This window comes from Molossus molossus, unplaced genomic scaffold (assembly GCF_014108415.1).
Source record: "Molossus molossus isolate mMolMol1 unplaced genomic scaffold, mMolMol1.p scaffold_m16_p_5, whole genome shotgun sequence".
Lineage (NCBI taxonomy): Eukaryota > Metazoa > Chordata > Mammalia > Chiroptera > Molossidae > Molossus > Molossus molossus.
In genome coordinates this window covers 108702075-108722963 of record NW_023425388.1, presented here as the reverse complement: position 1 = coordinate 108722963, position 20889 = coordinate 108702075, and the positions used below count along the sequence as shown (strand labels likewise).

Genomic DNA, 20889 nt, shown 5'->3' with positions numbered 1-20889 from the left:
GGCCACTCTCTCAAGCCTGAGAGATGTAGCAGCTCTACATAATACATAGAAACAAATACAGGAAGGCTGCCAAAATGAAGAGACAAAAGAACATGGCCCAAATGAAACAACAGGACAAAACTTAAAAAAAAAGAACTAAACAAAATGGAGACAAGCAATCTACTAGATTCAGAGTTCGAAACACTGGTTATAAGGATGCTCAGTGAATGTAGTGGAAGAGTAGATGAATTTAGACAGAACTTCAACAAAGGGATAGGAAACATAAAAACAGGACTAGAAAACATAAAAGAGAATAAACAAAAAATACATTAACTGAAATGAAGAATACATTCCAGGGAATCAACAGTGGAATAAATGAAGCAGAGGATCAAATCAGACATTTGAAAGATAAGAAAGAAGAAGACAACCAATCAGAAGAGCAAAATGAAAAAAAGAATTTAACAAATGAAGATACTGTAAGGACAACTTCAAGCATACCAACATTTGTATCATAGGAGTGCCAGAAGGAGAAGAGAGCAAGGAATTAAAAACCTATGTGAAAAAATGACAGAAAGCTCTCCTAACCTGGTGAAGGAAATACTCATACAAATCCAGGAAGCACCAAGTCCCAAACAAGATGAACCCAAAGAGGCTCACACCAAGACACATCATCATTAAAATTCCAAAGGTTAAAGACAAAGAGAGAATCTTAAAAGCAGCAAGTGTAAAACAGTTAGTTACCTACAAGAAAGCTCTTATAAGACTTTCAGCTGATTTCTCATCAGAAACTTTGTAGGCCAGTAGGAATTAACAAGAAATATTCAAGATCATGAAAAGCAAGGACCTACAACCAAGATTGCTCTATCCAGCAAAGTTATCATTTAGAATCTAAGGACATATAAGGGCTTCCCAGACAAGAACAAGCTAAATTTTATCACCACCAAACCAGTATTATATGAAATGTTAAAGGGTATCAAGAGAAGAAGAAAGATAAAAAATATGAACAATAAAATGGAAATAAATACATATCTATCAACAATTGAATTTTAAAAATAAAACAAACAAGCAGAACAGAAACAGACTCATAGATACAGAGAACATTTTGACAGGTGCCAGATGGGAAGGGTTGTTGCGGGGGATGGATGAAAAAGGTGAAGGGATTAAGAAGTACAAAATGGTAGTTACAGGGATGTAAAGTACAGCATAGGGAATATAGTCAATAATACTGCTTTAACTATGTATGGTGTGGGATGAACATGAGATTTATACTCAGGATGATCACTTAGCAGTTATGTAATGTCTAATTATTGAGGTATACACCTGAAACTAATATCATATTGTATGTCAACTGTAATTGAAGAATACAAAATAATTCAAAGTAAACAATAAATGAATAAATAAAACAAAGCAAACAGACAATGAGTATGTACAGTATGATGATATTTATACATTTATATGGAAGCCTATCTATGTCTCTAAAAAATAAAACTTCAGAATTTTATAGAAGTGGTAAAATTAACCAATCATTTTTTATATAGTGTTAGTAAAACACTGTGAAGTAAAATGACAGGATCTTGAAGGAAAATCTTCAAACTCAATGTGATATCATGCATGCCATGAAGTAAAAAATAAAAAATCCAATGACTTCACATATTACATGTAAGTCACATACCTTGACATGCTCAGGCAGCTGATGTGCTAAGAATCTCAAGTGCTTGGTGATGCCTGAGCTCTGGAGGTTGGCTTTCAGAAGGCAACTACTGGCTCATGTTAGTTGAATTTAGAAAATTCACTCTGGCATTATCCTGTCTGGAGCCTAAATTAAATGCATGGATGATAATTTATTTATTGAAATAGAAGCCAAGAGGAATATAGACACAAAATCAAAGTCTGCTTTGCTAACATTGAGTCCAACCAGCTTCTACTTGGTGAATGTAATAGCCTATGGCTACTATTGCCAGCTGGGAGTTTAGTTCCTGCTACTAACTCACAGGGTAGATCAGGTGGTACTTACCCTGTCCAGGCTTAGTTTATTCATGTATTCCTAGAGGAATTGGAAGATTGGTGAGGTCACTTCCTGCTCTACGTTAGTGGTTCTCCAACTTGTGCATACATAAAATTACTTGAAGAGTTTGTTAAAATGCAGAGTGCCTAGCTCCACCTCCAGAGATGGTGATTCAGTGGTCTGGGGCGGGGTCCCAAACTGCAGTCTAACAAGTGCTGGATGCTCATGGTGCCAGTCCAGAGACCTGAAGACTCTTAAGAACTGAGGAGGGTTGCCCTGGCCAGTTTGGCTCAGCGGTTAGAGCGGTGGCCTGCGGTCCAGAGAGACCCAGGTTTGGTTCCCGCTAAGGGCACATACCTCGGTTGCAGTTTGTCCCCTGCCCTGGTTGGATCAGGCGGGAGGCAGCCACTCGATGTGTCTCTTTCATGTTGATGTTTCTCCCTCTCTCTCTCTCTTCCTCTCTCTCCCTCCCACTCTATCTGAACAAAAAATGGAAAAATGTCCTTAGGTGAGGATAAAAAAAAAAAAAAAGAAAGAAAAGAAAAGAACTGAGGAGGGCCCTGGCCGGTTTGGCTCAGCGGTTGGAGCGTCGGCCTGCGGTACAGAGAGACCCGGGTTCGGTTCCCGCTAAGGGCACGTACCTCGGTTGCAGTTTGTCCCCGGCCCTGGTTGGTCGTGCGGGTGGCAGCCACTCGATGTGTCTCTTTCATGTCGATGTTTCTCTCTCTCTCTCTCTTCCTCTCTCTCCCTCCCGCTCTATCTGAACAAAAAATGGAAAAATGTCCTTGGGTGAGGATAAAAAAAAGAAAGAAAGAAAGAACTGAGGAGGGAAATATTTTCATTCCTGGGTAAATGTGGTGAATTGTACAGTGAGGTAGGCTCAGCACTGATGTTTGTAGGCTGAGTTCAATATCAGTTTATGCACTTGTGGGACATGCATGTAATTTCAAGGGTACCATGTTACATTTTAGCACAATTGTAGGAAAGGTGGAGTTCCCCCACCGTATGCGTCCCCCCTCAGAGAAGGAGAACTGCAGAAGTCCCAGTTCCAGGGCACCGCGGAAGAGGAGAAAGTGCTGCTGGAAAATCCCGGAGACTTGCACCTGCAGGAGTAGGGGCCTCCCTCCTGAGAGGCCGCCAGCTGGGTTCTCCTCAGTCTAGTTCCTGTTCCCGGCGTGTGCTACCTAAGCCTACCACTAGGTGTCGATCTAATTCTGGGGCACATTGGACTGAAGGGCAAATGCGAGCTAGGGCGCGGGGGGCTCTGTCCCCAGGTCCTATGGTTGTGGTTAAGCCATATAAGAGAGCTCCCAGGAATTCTCCGCATAAAAGAATCAGTTAGGGATCATAAACTTTCAATCCCAAGAGGAACTGCCACTGAAAATAAAACAGGTGTGGAATGGGGTAGGATAGTCACCAAAAATGAGGACTGGATAGGGCCTCCCGTGGCCGAATCACCCTGGTGGGGGGGTGTCTGTTCAGAGAGCGGAGGTTGGTGCTGTGGGCGATGCAGCACCAGGTGTCAGAGCCTCAGCTCTCCTCAACCACACTGTCCTGCCTTAAAACAGCCCCGGGAACCAGCCAGGGGGCCTGGAAGGCACCTTCCTTTTCCCTGCGGAATCGGAATCGCTACAACGTCAAGTGACTGCTACAGAGAAATGTTTTTGGAAATTGCTGAACATTCACAGATAAAACACTACTAATAACGAGTTCTTCTAAGGAATTTTATTGGCTTCTTTGATAACACTGTCAGAACATTCTTATTTGTTTACGATTAAACATAAAATGGCCAGATATCCATTCTTTTCTTAATTAGCCCAGAGGAAATAGTTTTCTTTTTGCATTTTTTTTTTTTTTTACTTGCCCAGCTACTTCCATGGTAAATCACAGATGTAAAGAGATTAAAAAGGAAAAATAGTCAAACGACATTTATCCTCATATAGATTCTCTACTTTTTGTAATATCTGCTGTACGTGTAAATACTTAAAATTCAGAGCACTTGTCCTGTGCTTCCGGCTGTTTCTGCCTGCATCACGATGTGGAGTGTAAAGGCTGTTCGACTAGCTTTCGGATCATAGACATCTTAGGCCCCTGAGAGAATAACTGCACATGGGTGCTTTGGCCTTTTATTTCTGCTTCCTCATCTCTCCTCACCCCATCCTACCCCAACCACGAATTGTAGAGCCGAATTCAGATCTGTTTGGGTTGGTATTTCACCGCTTTTTCAAGCCAGTTCCACTGTTTCTCTAATTAAAGGATACTTTTCCTTGTACGTTGGCTGCCAGTCTACACCCTGAGCCACCCACTCTAGCTTGTCCCATGTAACGTGTGTCCGCAGTCACCACTGCCCACAGCTGTCCTCTGAGTGCGTGGACAAAAACAGGACTTCTCACCCCGCAGGGCGCCCGAGGGGGCACTGTTCCTGTGCCAGGGCTCCATCGTGGCGAAACGGTTCTTGGCGCCCCGACATAATCAGACGGGAGTCCTGGACAGATGTGCAGCATTGAGGTTTCATCGTTTCTATTATTGACACTTTAAGGAAATGAGAGTCTTCCGAAATGAAAGGCATTTTTATACACCATACTCGCAAGTCATTATTTTCATTTAACCTTTAAGTTGTAGGGGGGAAAGGCACCTTCACCTTTTAAAGTTTGCTGCAGCCTAACTGTTCTGGAAGCATATGAACTATCTTACCTTTGATCATGTTGACAATCAGAAGACCCTTTCTATGGGGGTTACCATGGTTACGGCTGCAGGGTGATGTGTGAGCTGCACTGCTGTTTTGATAAAAATAGGTATTAACTACCAGTCACAGTGCTTCTCATTTCACAGTATTTCTTGCAGAAGAACAGCATATTAAAAAAAAAAAAAAAAAAAAAGAGGGGAAAAAAAAAAACATTTCCAAAGAAGCAAGAGAGAACATCTGCATACATAATGGTAATTGGTCATGTGTATAAAAATATTTTTAATTAGATTCTTTTTAATTAAACAGGGCACTTTGTTGACGCCTTCTCTGCTCTTTGCATGGAGCGTAGCCTTGAGGAAGATAGCTGATTAAGAGACTGAAGAACCTATAATTAAAAGCAGAACTGTTATTTTTGGAGAACAGCCTCTCCAGTAAGGGTGACCTAACTGGGCTGTCTGTCATGTTTCCCATTTGTCACGGAGCCCTCTGCTTAGAACCCTGCATCTCTCTAACGCAGAAGTGATGCCAACATTGCTCCATCAGAAGAGCTTTTATTCTTCAGTTCGGTTCCCCTCCAGGCCGTGTGGCCGCACACCCCCCTTCCGTGTCGTCTGCAGGGTTTAGTTGTGGTCGTTAGCACTGTCTTTGGTGTGCATTGTCTTCTTTTTAAAGTCGTCTGCACCCTGGCTGGTTTGGCTCAGCAGTTAGAGCGTTGGCCTGCAGTCCAGAGAGACCCAGGTTCGGTTCCCGCTAAGGGCTTGTACCTCGGTTGCAGTTTGTCCCCGGCCCTGGTTGGTCGTGTGGGTGGCAGCCACTCGATGTGTCCCTTTCACGCTGGTGTTTCTCTCTCCCTCTCTCTTCCTCTCTCTCCCTCCCACTCTGTCTGAACAACAAATGGAAAAATGTCCTCGGGTGAGGATAAAACAATAATAATAATAATAAAGTCGTCTCATCGTTGTTCTCGGGCCCCGTCTGCCTCTGCATCTCAGGGTTTGTGGTTTCTCACCACTGCTGTTACCGACATTCTACACAGAATTCACCCGAAAACTGAATAACCTTCTGTTCACAGACCAAAACATGAGAAGTGTGTAATTCACGGCCATTTCTTCAGTAATTGGCTTGGAGAACAAAAACGACCTTCGCGGAATGTCTGTAAGCAGCACACGAGGAGAGCAAGATAATTTCGTGCTCATATCTGAGAAAGAGATGCTCACAGTCCCAGGCTCACGTCCTGGACCCCGTGTGGTACCCGGGGAGAAACAGGAGCCCCCACGCGGACACGGGGGAGCAGCACGTGCTGCACGGAGAATGGTGGAGTGGGCAGGGGGCACTCACCGAACCCAGGGGTCGGGCCACACCTCTGAGGAAGGCAGGTGCTTGTCACTGAAGGCAGAGACTTCTGGTGCCCACAGATGGACCAGCCAGAGTCTCTCTGCGGGGTGTGTCCAAGCCTGCCCGCAGAGCATTTAACAGTACCTGACCGTGCTGTTTTGTCTGTTCAATTCCATAGTGAGCACACTGGGACAGCAGCAGTTTGAAATCCTCCACATAAACCCAGGTCTATAAAACACCATCCTATAAACTCAGGTTCTGTTCATTTTTGAAAAATTTTTATTGTTGACAGCATTGCAGATGTCCCTCTTTCCCCTTTGCCCCCCCCCCAGGCCTTCACCAGCACACTATTGTCTGTGTCTGTGAGCCACGCATAGTATATGCGTGTATGTCTTTGGTGAACCTCTCCCCGCCCCCACCCCTCTGCCATCTGCCAGTCTCTTTCGTGCTTCTCCACCTCTGGACCCGTTTTGTTCGTCAGTTTATTTTGTTCTCTGGATCCCACATGTAAGTGAGGTCATGTGGTACTTGTCTTTCTCTGGCTGGCTTATTCCGCTTAGCATAATGCTCTCCAGGTCCCTCCATGTCGTCTCAAAGGATAAGAGATTATTCTTTCTACAGCTGCATAGTACTCCATTGTGTATATGTACCACAGCTTTTTATCCACTCGTCTACTGATGGACATTTGGCTATTTCCAGAGCTCAGTTATTATAAATAATACTGCTATGAACATTTACTAAGGAATAAAAATAGCAGCTTGGATTTGTATTATGTATCTCTTAAAAAAAAAAAAAAAAGAATTCAAATAACTTCCATACACAGTATTTCAGTTATTTTCAGTTTTCTTGGGTAGAGTGGATTCATTTCTTAGGTGAAATTATTGAGAAGCAGAGAAATGTTGGGGTTTTCTCATAATTTTACAGTAAGTCAATGCGAAATTGATACAGAACCCACGACTTCTGTTTTCTTAAATGACCGACTGCTTTATGCAACGCTGATGTCTGTGTGATCAAAGTATGTTGTTGGCTTCAGCTAGCTTGCTGCCACTCTGACATCAGTGATGTCTCTACTTCTGTCCATCAGAGCAATGGTACCTTGAGTCAGGATTTAGAAGCCTCCAAAGCCAGAAATTGGTAGCAATTAAAAGCTCCATGTGAATTTTACTATCTGGAGACATGTCATCTAGTGATAACGATCATTCCCTAAGTGTGTACACACATATCATCTGACTGGATCATCACCACAGCTAGTCAGTTATCTCCAATCCAAGAAACGGAGCTTCTACACTTAAGTGGTATTTCAGGTCCCAAGGCTGGTAAGTGGCAAAGATGGGAGACAAAGCATTCCCAGTACCCTTCGTCTTATACCACTGCTATTTCGCAAAATGCAGGATGGGGCAAAAGTAGGCTTGCAGTGGTTGTATGGGAAACAATACAATGAATAATAGATAAGAATACCACAGGAATAACTGTTTCATGTGCTCACAACTGTGAACCTCCTTTTGCCCACCCGGTAGAACAGTGACGGGCCAACCAGGCTTAGTGAAAAATGAAACTCGGTAGCCGAGTGTTCATTTTACTGCTTATTTCATTTAGCAAACATTATTCAGCAGGGGCTATGAACCTGGCCTGTAGGAGTGACACAGGGGGTGGTAAGCCAGACACGAATCCTGCCCTCAAGAAGCCCTAGTCTACAGGGGTGTCGATGGAACACCAGCAGTACGTTTAAAGGTCAAACAGCGATGGTGTAGACCGTCTCGTAAGCAAAGAGGAAGGGCCTCATGGCCCCTGTACCACTCCTGTGGGAAGAGGGTCCCGGGAAACCTCCCCCACCTTAGCCAACCAGCACTCTCCCTGGCTGAAGGTGGGTGGCAGGTGGAGAGCAGTGGACAGCCTTTCTCTCCTGTAAGAGACGGCCTATGAGGAGGGTTTTCATTCTCATCCAGGGCCCTAGACGACGTGACTGCTCAACAGTCCAAGATTTGCCTGGGCTCCGACACCCTGTGGGAGCGTCCGGGCTTGACCACCCTGAGCCAGGGCTAAGGCGAGGGTGCAGGTCCCTGTGACAGCTCACCCCTCCTTCCTGCAGAGAAGACTCAAACTCGTGACCATTGGTCCTCGACACCGTTTGCACCTGCGGCTCTACAGCCCACAGCTGGAGCTCGGGTCTCAGAGCCATAGAATTGAGCCGTGGAAGGATCTTGAAGATAATCTCGCTCTACCTCATTTTCAGATGGGGACCCTCAGACTCAGAAGGGAAAAAGGACATGCATACCGTGTAAGAACTAGATGTTCTTTCCAAATGCAGAATTTCACGGGGTCGTTTGTGAGCAAGGGAGGGAAGCAGAGAAGAATTTTTATCACTTATCTGGTTGATAACATCTGATTTGCCCTCAGGAAGCCATTCTTGAGTGTCTCAGGGGAAACACGCAGGTCGAAGCTGTCCTTCATTTTACAGTGCACAAGGACTCTGCTTCTTGATGACATGAATTAACAATAATAGTAAGTGCCATTAATTGAGCTACAGTGTGGCTGATACTTCTCATAAATTACTCCACTTAATCCTTCTCTAAAAACAGGAATCTTTTTGTCTCCTTTTGCTGAAGAAGCTTCCTGAAAGCTGAGTGAGGCTAAGTAACGGGCTCAAGGTCACCAAGTCCGTATGCAGGACACCTCAGACCCAGACAGCCTGCTTTACGTCGAGTGCAGTCCCCACCGTTGTCTCTGCTTGGGGACAGTTCTGAAGAGCGAACTCGGCACCAACGTCTCGTTTCGAAGCTCGGAAACCTGGCTGCGGAAAGTCGGCCCCACAGAGCAGGCTGGAGAGGGTGAGCGGTGGCACCAGCCATGGTAGGTGCTGGGGTGCTGGGCGTGGAGAAAGCAGGCGCCATGCTTTCTGGGGTGAAAGTTCAAGAACACCCTGAAATCTGCTGGAACCATTTCAGCAGCTCCCGGCACAGGTGGAAACAGCCGTGGGGACAGCCTCCGGCTGCTGTGTGGGGACAGAGTGGCCGTTTAAGTGGAAGCACTCCATTCTCCGCGACACTCAGAGACGACCTGCAAGACAGACGTTTGAAAGTCAGTGTCCAGCCCCTCCATCCCGTGTATGTTAGAGGAAATGCTGCACAGAGTGGCAGATGGGATTAGGACGTTTCTGGAGAGTGTTCCCTGGACAGGAGGCTGCCTGGTCCCCAGAGAGCTCAGCTGGGCTGAGTGACGTCAAAGCCATGGAGCAGCGTGCAAGTCGGATCTAAGATGGCACTCACTTTCAGGGTCAGAACGGGCACTGCCACCCCCTGAAATGAGTGCCTCCTTAAGGATGAGGTGCTTAGGGGCCAAGGACTGGGCCCCCTTGCTCTCCCAGCCTCCTCACAGGGGCCCCTTGGGTTAGGGTTCCTTGGAAAGTGGGGACAGGGACTGACCTCTTACCTGACTGGCCTTTAACCACAGACAAAAACACCCTGCGCTGTTCAATTTATTATTTTGAACTGAAATGGAGACAGCTCTTTATAACTAGTGCTAGCAGGCCAGTGAGTGGGCGAAGTGACTGGTCACAATGGGAGAATACGAGAGCGCGCTGGCCTGACCCTCGAGGAGTTAGTTGCATGGCGCACGACCTTCAGGTTTCATTCATTCACTCGTTCAGCGCACAGAAGCAGTGGCCTCCTGCTGGCCAGAACTGTCCGGGGTGTTGACCAGCACTCAGACGAGGGCCTGATGGCAGTGGTGACAGCGTCTCATCTAAGGACCGAGTCAGAGAAAGGCTGAAATTCTCCCGGCCATTCCTTAGGGGCTGTTTGTGAAAATGCCGTTTCCACAGAAGAAAGCGCCTTTCTCCGCACCTGCGCGTCTGCATCCAGCCGCCTTCCGGGCCCGAAAGGACGGCTGCGAGGGCGCGAGGGCCCCAGGCCGCGCCAGCTCCGGCCCTGCAGCCTCTGAGGCAGCAGAGCCGCTGTGGCCGCCTCTCTCCTTCGCTGACCTTGGAAACGCCGAGCTGCGGAGCTCGCCTCGTCAGAGTACGGCCTCTAAAGCCAGAGACTGTGTTCCTGTGGCAAACAGATAAACCACACCACTTCTAAACACAAACAAAAGGCTTTGGGTTGGCGACGATGCCCTTCCCCGAGACAGGCCATTCAAGAGCGGGAGCCGCAGACCGCCGGGGGCTGGCTGGGGTGGGGGTCGGAGCATCCATACCCGGTGCCAGCCACACAGTCGCTGCTTAGTCCGTGCTTGTTTCAGGAGAATGCCAGGGGGGTTGTCTTGGAAGTGGCTGAATACAGGAGTGTGGCTGACGGAGAGGGGATGGGCTGGGGATGAGGTCACTGGGTGAGGATGAGACTCTCCGGGAGGGTTTGCAGAGGGACAGGGGACTGGCGAGGACACCTGCGCAGCATCAGGATTAAAAGGACAGGTTTACAAAGGAGAGAGAAAGAGGCTAAAGGGAAACTAGAGGCCACCATCTCAAATACAGAGGACGAGAACACTAAGACAGGAGGGTCACTGGAAGGGCCGTGCCACACGAGGGCACTGCCATCGGGGCCCAGGCAGGAGGTCCCGCGTGGGCTGCCAGGGCAGGGGTCCTCACACGTGGCGTCTGGGGCTGTGGAAAGAGACTCAGAGCTCCACAGTTTGTCCCCTCATTAAGTTTTGCCAATTTTTAAAAGAGTATGTTGTCCTCTCTGATTCTAAAAATAATGCATGCTTATTGTAGAAAATGTAGAAAATACAAAAAAGTTCAAAGAAGAGTATAAATGGTCACTGCTTGCCCTCACCCCGGCGCCATCCCCCTGAGACTGGGCCTGCCCCTCGGCGCTGACCTGCCGCCTGGTTGGACCTCGTCCCTCTCACCACACATCGTCCTACATGACTGCTCAACAGGATAGACGCTGGGAAGCAACTGCTTTGATACTTTGTAAACAAATACATTCCGAGGACATGAGTGGTCACCTCGAGGGTGACACCGTGGGTAATTAATCAGCCCAGGGGCCTCATTAGCACACGTATTCACACGCACACAGCCTGCTCCTTGGTCTAGGATTTTCCCTGCTAAGCATGATCTAACTCGTGCATTTGTCTAAGTGACTTGTTTTCTGGCAGTGGTGGGTAGGGGCGAGGAGGGTCATTTAGCCACAGCCCTCCTCAGTAACGCAGGTTAAACAGTCAGGTTGGGGCCTCCCCTGCCAGCACCCTGGAGCCCCTCTTTAGGAAGGGGCAGAGGTCACGCCTTTGCTAGGGCTACTGTCACAAAGACCACAGACACAAGCTCATGATCTCATAGACACAAGGTGTCCAGGTTGGCCAACTGGGTTCTCTACTCCGGGCCTCACCAGGCCAAAATCACGGTGCTGCTGCCTGATGGGCGCTCACTAGGAAGCTCAGGGAAGAATCCGTGTCCACGCTCACTCGGGTCGTCGGCAGATTCCACTTCCTGGCAGTGTGGAACCGAGGTCCCTCTCTCCTCACTGGCTGAAAGGTGACCCTTGGCTCTCTTAGGCCCTTGCCAGTGAGCGCCTGCATCCGGTCAGCAGTGGCGTGTGACATCTTTCTCCCACCTGGAGCCCCCTGACTTCCCTTGGATTTTCCGTCTCTTCTGCCTTCTCTGCCGCCGCATCTCTCTGACCCCAAGCCCAGAAATGTATTTGCTTTTAAGGGCTCCTGTGATGAGTGGACCCACCCAGATAAGCAAACAGCATCTGCCTATTTTAAAGTAACCTTAATTGAACCTGCGAAGTCCCTTTTGCATGGAGGGTAACATGGGAACACCTTCTGGGCATGAGGGCGTGGGCGTTTCTAGGGGGGAGCATGTTTCCGCCAACCACACAGAGTGACGGCAGGATGAGTTGATTCCTAGGATCCTCCGTTCCTGTCTTTCCCCTGTTCTGTCTCCCCGGTCCCCTATTGATTCTTCTCAGCCTGACTCCTTTTCGTCCCGAGCAGCTTTGTAATCAGCTTAGAAAGGGACATTCACCTTCCACTTCAGAACCGTCCGTGATGTGTCCTATCCGCAGGCTGCCTCACGTCGTCCTGTAGCAGCGGAAACATTTGGTTGAAGCCCACTTGTGTGACGTGTGCCATATCCCGCCTGACACAGCTGTCTCTTTCCTTACGCGCGTTGCAGTCCGTGGGCCGCGGCGAACTTTTCCTCCTGAGTTTTGCTTCCCGGTGACCCACCCAGACGCCGCTGCTCTGTGAATGTGCTCAGGATTGGTGGCCAACCCTTGGCCCCACGCTCATCTTTAAAGGGGCAAGAGGCCTCAGCACCAGTCCTGACTGGAGAAGGCTGGCACGGTGGGTGCCGCCCTGACTCATGTGGGCTTGCCGCGGAGCCCCTAGACCGCACCACGGCTGTAAACCCCGTGGGACAGAACAGTGGGTCCTTGCTCCATGTTTATATTCCGTCTCGTGTTAAATGAGAACATTGCAGATGCCTTTGGGGATATTTGTAAACCACTAGCGCACGTACCAGCGTATTCCATGCCCTGCGTTCCCAAATACGGTATCTGAGGGACAGCCCCACCCAGGTTCATTCCCGGGGCTCTTGCTCCCCAGTCTTTTTATGTCTTATTTTTCTATAACGTCAAACCTCCTGGTCTTCTGATTACCTTTTCAAGCTGTCAGGGACTGCCCGGGACTGTACTCTGGTTTTTAAGCGCAAGAGGAAGGAGATGATGCTGGAACATCACGGAACCGTGTCCGAAGTCAAGGAGAGAGTCCAGACGCAGTGTTTTCAGTACGCAGCTGATGTGGAAGAGGGGTCTGTCGGCAGCACCTTCTGAGAAAGGACTGAGACACAGACACTAACGACAGCAGTGGGATTCCAGGAATGTGCTGCTGGCGCTGATATGAAAAGATCGGTTTCCCGTTTGAGAGTTACTGTTTCCTACCCGTAAGTCCAAAGAACCGGCTGCTTCTTGTGCGGCCAAATGCACGAAGCGGGTAGATGCCGGGTCGTAGGCAGGGAGCCCTTCTGGGCAGGAGCTCCGCGAGAGAATTCAGAAAATGACTTGAGGGACTATTTCTCATTCCTCTCACAGATGATGCTCAGCTAGTCTTCCTCCGCACGCAGACCTCAGCCAGTTTGCTGCACACCCTGTGCTGCCCTTGCTGTCGCAGCCCCAGATTAGGAAAGTCCCCCGCAAGGAGTGGATTTGTCTTATACCATCAGTATGTACTATAAAAGGACTTAAAAAAGCAAACATATTTTATTGATTTATTTAAAATAACAATCATAAATCATTTACGTCAAATAACATTTTTATGAAAAAGAAACGTATTTCCCAAAGAAACAAAAATGTAGCAAGAAGAGTGACATTGTTTCACATTGTTGCAACCGTCTTCAGCCTGCGGTGTAACAGGAGGCGGCTGGGTTCGCACATCTGCCTCTGTGCTCAGTCACACGGTCACACATCCTCAGCCTCTGGAAAACCCCCCTGTGCACAGATAAGGAATGAGAATGGAAAATGCAAGTACCATTTTTATATTATTCTGAATACAATTTTGACCCTGGGGATCTTCCAGGATAGGAAGGACAGGGGTCCCTGGGCCATCCTTTGAAAACATTGCCCGGGGGCCTTAGGGCTTGTTGCTCCCGAGGACAAGGTGAGAGGACTCACTAGTGCGCTTGCACAGGCTCTTCCCCACCGCTGAGCCTGCACCAGAACGAGGGTCGCACTGATGGCCAGACGAAGCTGTCGTGCTTTAGGGTGATGTCGGTCATGATGCTCGGTGGAACTTCTAATTCAGAGTGACCTCCACAGAGTGACAGCTACTGGTTAGCTTTCTGGGTCTGGCATTGCTTCCCTGACCCGTTTCAGAAGAAACACACTTTCCAGCTGCATTTCTAGGATCTAAGCGGTGGAGCTTGGCTTGCAAACCCGGCCCGGCGCCAAGTCTGTGGCTGAGGCTGAAGAAGTGGAGGCTGACGCGGCGACAGCGCTCCGGCCTGTCACGGGCACCTCGCGGTTTGGGGAAACATCTTCCTGAAATCTCACTATGTCCAGTGTTTCAGAAAAGTGAGGAAAGGTACAGGACAGCCTCGACCTTCGTCCTCTCTCTGAGAAAAAGAAAACACACTTCACAGGAGTTACTTTTGGAAATGGAAAACGCTCCCTCTTTTATGAGAATACCAGGGTTCTCCATCTGTCAGGCCCAACGTGGTCCCACTGCGCAGGCCTGAGACTTAGGAGTCTCCATGTGTCGGGACAAGTGTCACGCACTGACCACAGAGCATCCAGAGCTCTGGCCAGCGAGAGGGCTGGAAGCCACCTGGAGGACGCTTGGGGTGTTGTCCGTGGGCCCAGGCACGTCTTGGGCCAGGTTGCTGAGGGCGGCCGCATTCAAATATCACTGGAGCCCTGGCCAGTTTTGCTCAGCGGTTAGAGCGTCGGCCTGCGGTCTGGAGAGACCCGGGTTCGGTTCCCGCTAAGGGCACGTACTTTGGTTGCAGTTTGTCCCCGGCCCTGGTTGGTCGTGCGGTGGCAGCCACTCAATGTGTCCCTTTCACATCGATGTTTCTCTCTCTCTCTCTTCCTCTCTCTCCCTCCCACTCTATCTGTACAAAAAAATGGAAAAATGTCCTCGGGTGAGGATAAAAATAAAAAATTAAAAATTAAAAAAAATAAAATATCACTGGAAATGAGCCTGGCTGGTGTGGCTCAGTGGTTGAGCATGAACCCATGCACCAAGAGGTCGCCGGTTCGATTCCTGGTCAGGGCACATGCCCAGGTTGTGGGCCTGATTCCCTGTGGGGGGCATGCAGGAGGCGGCCAGTTGATGTTCTCTCTCATTGATGTTTCTGTCTCTCTCCCCCTCTCTCCTTTTCTCTCTCTAAAATCAATAAAGAAAAAAATTAAAAAATATATATCGATGGAAATTTAAATTCCTTGTAAAACACCAGGAAAATATCGGTCAGAGTGCTGCTAATGGGGATTCCAGGAAAGGGACTCTCCCTAAGTCTCCTGGAGACTTCGAAGTGACCGCAAGACTCCAGGAGAACGTGCAGGCGAAAGACTAGCACGGAGAAAGCAGAGCATCGTTTAGGAGCCAGTACACTGAGACACCGACGGGGTCAGTTCCTGTTTCATCTCCAGGTCTGAGGAGTGCGTGTGGGCCTCACACCCCACGGGACTGTGTTTCCTTCCTCGGTCCTCATCACGGCTTTTCGGGGTGCAGCCTGCAGCCCCCGCTGCTGTGTGAGGCTGAGCTTTCTCAGGGTCTCCAGGGGGCCACGGGTGTCTGTCTTCCTGTTTTGACCTGGAGGTAGTTGTGTGTGTGCTTGTGCGGGGGTGTGTGTGTGTTTGTGTCTGTGTTCATTCAGTGGAGCATAAGGCTGTAGGTGGGTGTATCCCTTGTTACCACGTTGAGAGACACGATGGGTTTTGTTTCTATATAAGACGGTGTGGAGAGAAGGGGCCCCAAGCAAGCCATCAGAACCCGCCACCACGGTGAGTTGAACGAAGTGTGGCCAAGGCTTAGAAAAGGACCGGATGCCCGGAGAAGGCCGGAGGTTCGAGAAGTCGGGTTGTGTCTCCTCCCCTTGCTCCCCACACGGTGGCCCAGTGTCCGGCTGCCTCTGTCACAGCTCATTTAGCTGGGCCTTGCGTTCTAGCCCGGCCCCGGGGGGGATCGTCCTCCCAGCCCGGGAGGTGTGGGCCGAGCTGGCGTGAGCGAGTCCACCGCTGCTCCAAGACCCTCCTCCTGGGAAGTACCACCGACGGCCCAGACCCTGTGCGACTGAGCCCTGCCAGCAGCTCAGTACATGGCTTGTAAGCAGCGGCTAGTCCCTGACTCACCTGCTCCACGCGCTTGTGCCCCCACACGTACCCTGTGGGAGGACACGCTGCCGGGCTTCCTGCCCAGCCGCCCCGCTGTCACAGGGCGGGGTGCGCGGCGCAATCGCTTTCTCTCGTGTGGGATCGTCCATGAAGTACAGTTCAGTTTGTTGTGCCAAAGGAATTGTGAGAATGTCAGAACCATTCGAACAAAACTAGATATTCAGTTGAAAGCCTTCTCTCCGAAGGCCCAAAGCTGGGAAGAAGCAGAGGCCGTCCCAGCAGAGTGGCCGGCAGAGCCAGGGCGGTGGGGACGGGGGCTCAGGGCCTCCGCCTGTGTCCGTGAGCCGAGGCGACCTCGCTGGGCCTGCCGGTGAGCGGAGCCCACCTCAGAGCAACGCCGATGATCAACCGCGGAGACGGCGGTCAGCAACCGAACTGTGCTGGAACGTTCTCCTTTAACACTGCACTTCTATTCCACGAGACCCTAGCAGAGGGAAATGCTGTTAATTAATGCCCCCTCCCCAGCTGAGCCTCTTTGTTTTGATCAGATGCAGGGTCTTGACTCTATCGCAAAGGGAGAAAAAGATAGTTTAGCAGAGGTCGCCGCTGCCCCCCCGCCACCGCCTGCCAAGGCTGAGTGACAGCCGTGACGTCGAAGTCCAGTAGAGGCAGCTGTGTCACCTGTCGTGACTAAGAAGGACCTGTTCAGCCAGAATAATGGAATTGATCCTGTGGCAAATGGGGTCTGCCTAATTGTCAGGTCAATTCGGGACATGTTACTTCTGCTTTCCCAAATCTAGTTGTCAAGTTCAACACTCCTTCTTCTAGGATAATTTTAGTCAATAAAAATATATTTACAGAAATTCATAATGGACGTGGTTCCCAGCCGCCTTGTTCATGTTGAGGTGGGGTCTAGCAAATATACCCTGTGGATTCATGCCTCTGTGCCCCCATCACCCCTTCTCTGTGAATGCCGCCCACGGCTCGCTCGTGAACCCTCCTCTCTGTCTGTGTCTCCGCCACTCTGCGGCTGTATGTCCTGCCCGTGACTCATAACCTCCAGGTTCTCCTGCCCTCCCTCTCCAGAGTGCCATCCTCTAACTTCTGCTTTCTGACTTAAATTTCCACTTGAAATGCCACCTGGCTGTGTAAGTTGGTATGTCTGAAACCAGTTTACTGGGTCCACCTGTCCGCTCCATCGACCCGTCACCGGGGCTGGAACCCGCCAGCGCCCTTTGCTGCCTCTCAGGCGCCGAGAACCACCCCTTCTCCATCCTAAAATGTGGGGGCGTTGTCTCCTGTGATTCCCTCCTGATGCTTCGCTCTATTCACTCTCTCGTTGAAGGCATCCTGTATGCTGTGATACACAGAGGTTGTGAGCTGATGAACAAGTCAGGTGCAAAAAATGGGGTCATCGACCTCTCAGAAGTAGGGGGGTCCATGGACAGGCTTTGGGAGCCTGAATCGAGGACCCTTCCTCTTCTGATTCAACTGTCTTGAGCCGGACGTTTGGGGAGGCCTCCAGCCACACACCGTTCTGTCCTCCGCCCGCTGCCCGACTTTACTTCCAAAGTGAATCCGGTCGTGTCACGCTTCTGACTAAAACGGTCCCCTGGCTCCGCATTGCACAGGATGGGCACCACACTCCTTGACCCTACTTCCCAAACCCTCTAACCCAGCCTTTTCCCCACAGCACTTCGTTATGCAACATCGTTATTAACTTCACAGCCACGAAGCAGGAGGGGAAAGCATTAGAATGCTCACTCTGCCTTAAACGTTTCCGTCAGTACCGTTTCCAGTCACCCTCCTCCCCCTTTGGCCATCAGCTCAGTGGATCATGTCCTAATGACTGCTGTTCACACGTTGCATAATGGTTTCAAACAGCAGGACACTGAACGGTTCTGAGGCGCGATGGTCAGTGTGGGCTTATCTGCTGTCCTGATGTGTCACTGACACTCCCTACACATCTGTGGCATGTGGTAGCGCAGAGCAGACCAGCAGAAACAAGTCCCAAAGTCTTGCCCTTAGGAACATTGAGTCCATCTTCACAGACGAGTGTTCTCGGGAGAGAGTGACACCAGGTGCTGACCACCTCTGCCTCCACAGGAGGGTCCCAGGCCAGATAGTCACGTACTCTCTCATTCACTCAGTCATTCATGCCTCAGATACTTATGGAGCATTTGCCAAGTACCTGTGTTGCAAACACGGGCCCTGTCCCCACAGAGCTCACAGTCTCTTCTGTGATGCATTTTGTAATTTGATCCAAATGCTGGAATCAGAAAGGAGTGAACCAGGTTTCTGGGTTCAGGGACTGGGGACACTGAAACACTTGAAAGGCTTTAAAGGATTGATACAGTTGTAGCACGAATGCGTGTGTGTTTATGTGTATGTGTATTTGAGAAATGGGGGGAATGGTAGCACATGCATGGGGAAAAATTGTTGCCCTGGTAAAGGAAACCCAAGTGCAAAGGCAGTTAAAAAACTAGACGATTATCTTGGGGGGACATTGTGGTAAGTTCCGTGTGGCCTGAGGGAGGCAGCAAAGGCTTGGCAGGCGGAGGTGCAGAGAGGAACGCCAGGAGGTGAAGGTGCAGATTCATCAAAGGCTTGTACCAGGAGGGGAGCCCAGAGAAGCCTCCCACTGGGGAGGCGCCGATCAGGTAACTTTCTGAATGAAGGTCCACTGCGGACATAGAGGACAGATTCGAGGTGCCCACCACCAGGTCCACGCTGTGTTCCAGCTAACTCCGCCTCCTTCTGTTTTCCCAGTGACAGTGCTGGCCATCTTCCATGAGCTGCACGCGGACCCCGGCCTGTACACGCTGTTGTTTGGGGAGAGCGTGCTGAATGACGCGGTGGCCATCGTGCTGACGTAGTAAGTACCGGGGTTCGGCCGGTGGCTCTCTGATCACGCGAAATGCTCTTCCGCTGGGTGATGCCTCCTGCTGGCTCAATAGTATCTCTTGTGTTGTGTCGTAGAGACAGTGTCTCTTGTGTTGTGTCGTAGAGACACAGTATCTCTTGTGTTGTGTCGTAGAGACACAGTGTCTCTTGTGTTGTGTCGTAGAGACACAGTATCTCTTGTGTCATAGAGACACAGTATCTCTTGTGTTATGCCACTGAGACACGGGAAATTTCTGGCTTTCAAGGAATTGTTACAATAGGAAATCTCCAATAGTGGGTATAATTCAATGGGCACCTAATGTCTAACTCTATGCCTGGGTTTTATGTGTCCAGCCTATTACGACATACTACAAAGAGGGTCACAGTTATTTATTTGCGTATTTATTTATGTGTTTTTCTCAGTGCATGTATAGATAGCTGATTCACTGAGGGCTCCTGAAATGCACATACATCAGTTTTCTTCATTTCAAGTCAGTATCACTTAATTTTTTTCCTTATGCAAGTCATTTTCCAGATAACAGGCTAGTGGAAAGCATTGTAGTTCCAGTAAATTTGGCAAACCGGAGCTAGAACTTGAGAGTCAGAAGAGTTTTCCTTTCGCGACGCAAACGTGATGTGTGGCAGGGACACGCACATCTTTGCCTGCTCAGGACCAGGGAGACTGACGGAGCTTCAGCCAAGAGCTCCTGTAAGTCCTCCCTCACCCGCGAGGATTTCCTTTCTCAGATGAGAACGGCTCCTCTGCAGACGTCCTTTCTATGTAATACGTGCCACTCTGGTGGCCTTCACGGGGTCAGAGGTCTCTTCTTGGTTTTAGATGAAAACCAGCATTGTGGGCACCAGCCAAGTCACGAAGGGAAGAACTGTCTGGGAAGTAAGTGTGGCGCAGGGTTGCTTCAGGGTGGAAACCCCTCCGGTGCAGCTGGAAGGGTGTTGTGAAGTAACAGAGGACTTTAGAGTCAGACCTCAAGGGGTGGGGTGGGGACGGCCAGCAGGGTCACTTCCTGCCAGCTGCCACCGGAACTGCCCCGGAACCCAGCACCTTTCAAGTCAAAGTCTCCAAATAACTTACATTTCTCCTGGCCACCAAAAACGGCCTTTTGTGTGTTAGAAGAAAAGATCAGTGAGAGCAAATTAAGAGCAAAGCCGTGGCAGGCTCACAGACGCTGAAGGTGCTTTTCAGGAAATTCCGAGAAAATTAATGAGGACATCAGGAACCCCGTCCAAGAAATGCAGACACTGAAGGAACATTGTAAAATCTTTAAAACATCTCTGCCAAGCCCCTCGTTTCCACGTTCCGAGCTGCCAGGTTGCAAAGGGCCCGCGAAGAGCAAACCACGGAAGCAGAGGAGCTGGAGGAACCAACAGCCCGGCCGCTGGGGGCAGCACTTCGTTCCGCCGGTTCATTAGAAGTGCAGGCTCCCAGGATGCGGTGCTGTTGGCGAGCCGGGCCTGCGGCTTCACCCGGTCTGCAGCGTCAAGCAGGTCCCCCTGCAGGGATGACGGCCAGTCCCTTCCCTGCTCCCTCCCTGCCCTGAGAGCTCTACTTAGACAGGGGAGGCCTGCCAGTCCCACAACCTTGCACCCCGCTTTGCAATCCAGGTGTTGTGCGAGTGACTCTGATGGACTCCGTTGTTAAACTAAAGGGACCCGCATTAGGGATACCCGACACACCCAGAAACGCTCCAGGACGGACTCCGCAGGCTCCCAGTCTGTGCAGAGTGGGTGAGCCTGGCTGTGCTGGGCCGGGTCTGCTGCCCGGGCCCCCACCTGGCACAGTTCTCCATGGCGTGTACCCCTCCCTTCCCTTACTCACTTGCTTCTTTAGCTCAGGTTACAGAACATGATCATCTTTTTATGCATCAGCTCACACAGGCATGTTTTCTCTCCTCAACGAGCCCTAGACTGAAGTCAAACGAGCCGGGTCAGGATCACCGGGAGTTAACTGCGCAGTTATTGCCCTTGACAGGAAACCAACCCTAACTGGCAGACAAGACAGGGGTCCGTGCTGGCCGATGTCTCTGGACAGCAGCAGTAGTCTGGCTCAGGAATGGGCGCTGGGAGCTGCACAGACCCTCTCTCCTCACTCAGCCTCTTCCGTGTTAGCTCCCTCCCTGCTCCAAGAGACCCTCCGCCCAGCTCGGGTCTCAGTGTGCCCTGTGCATCCCTGCGCCGTTCCAGACCCACTGGGGACAAGTCCCTGCGGCCAG

The 20889-nt window shown here is 50.1% G+C and overlaps 1 protein-coding gene across 1 annotated transcript in view; it reads left to right on the top strand.

Annotated features, from left to right (window-relative positions):
• Positions 1 to 20889, top strand: part of SLC9A9 (solute carrier family 9 member A9) — a 595026-nt gene that overhangs the window by 191548 nt on the left and 382589 nt on the right. The window contains exon 6 of the mRNA XM_036243492.1: positions 18545 to 18650. Within this exon, the coding sequence (XP_036099385.1) occupies positions 18545 to 18650 (106 nt within the window). The remainder of the gene's footprint in view (positions 1 to 18544; positions 18651 to 20889) is intronic.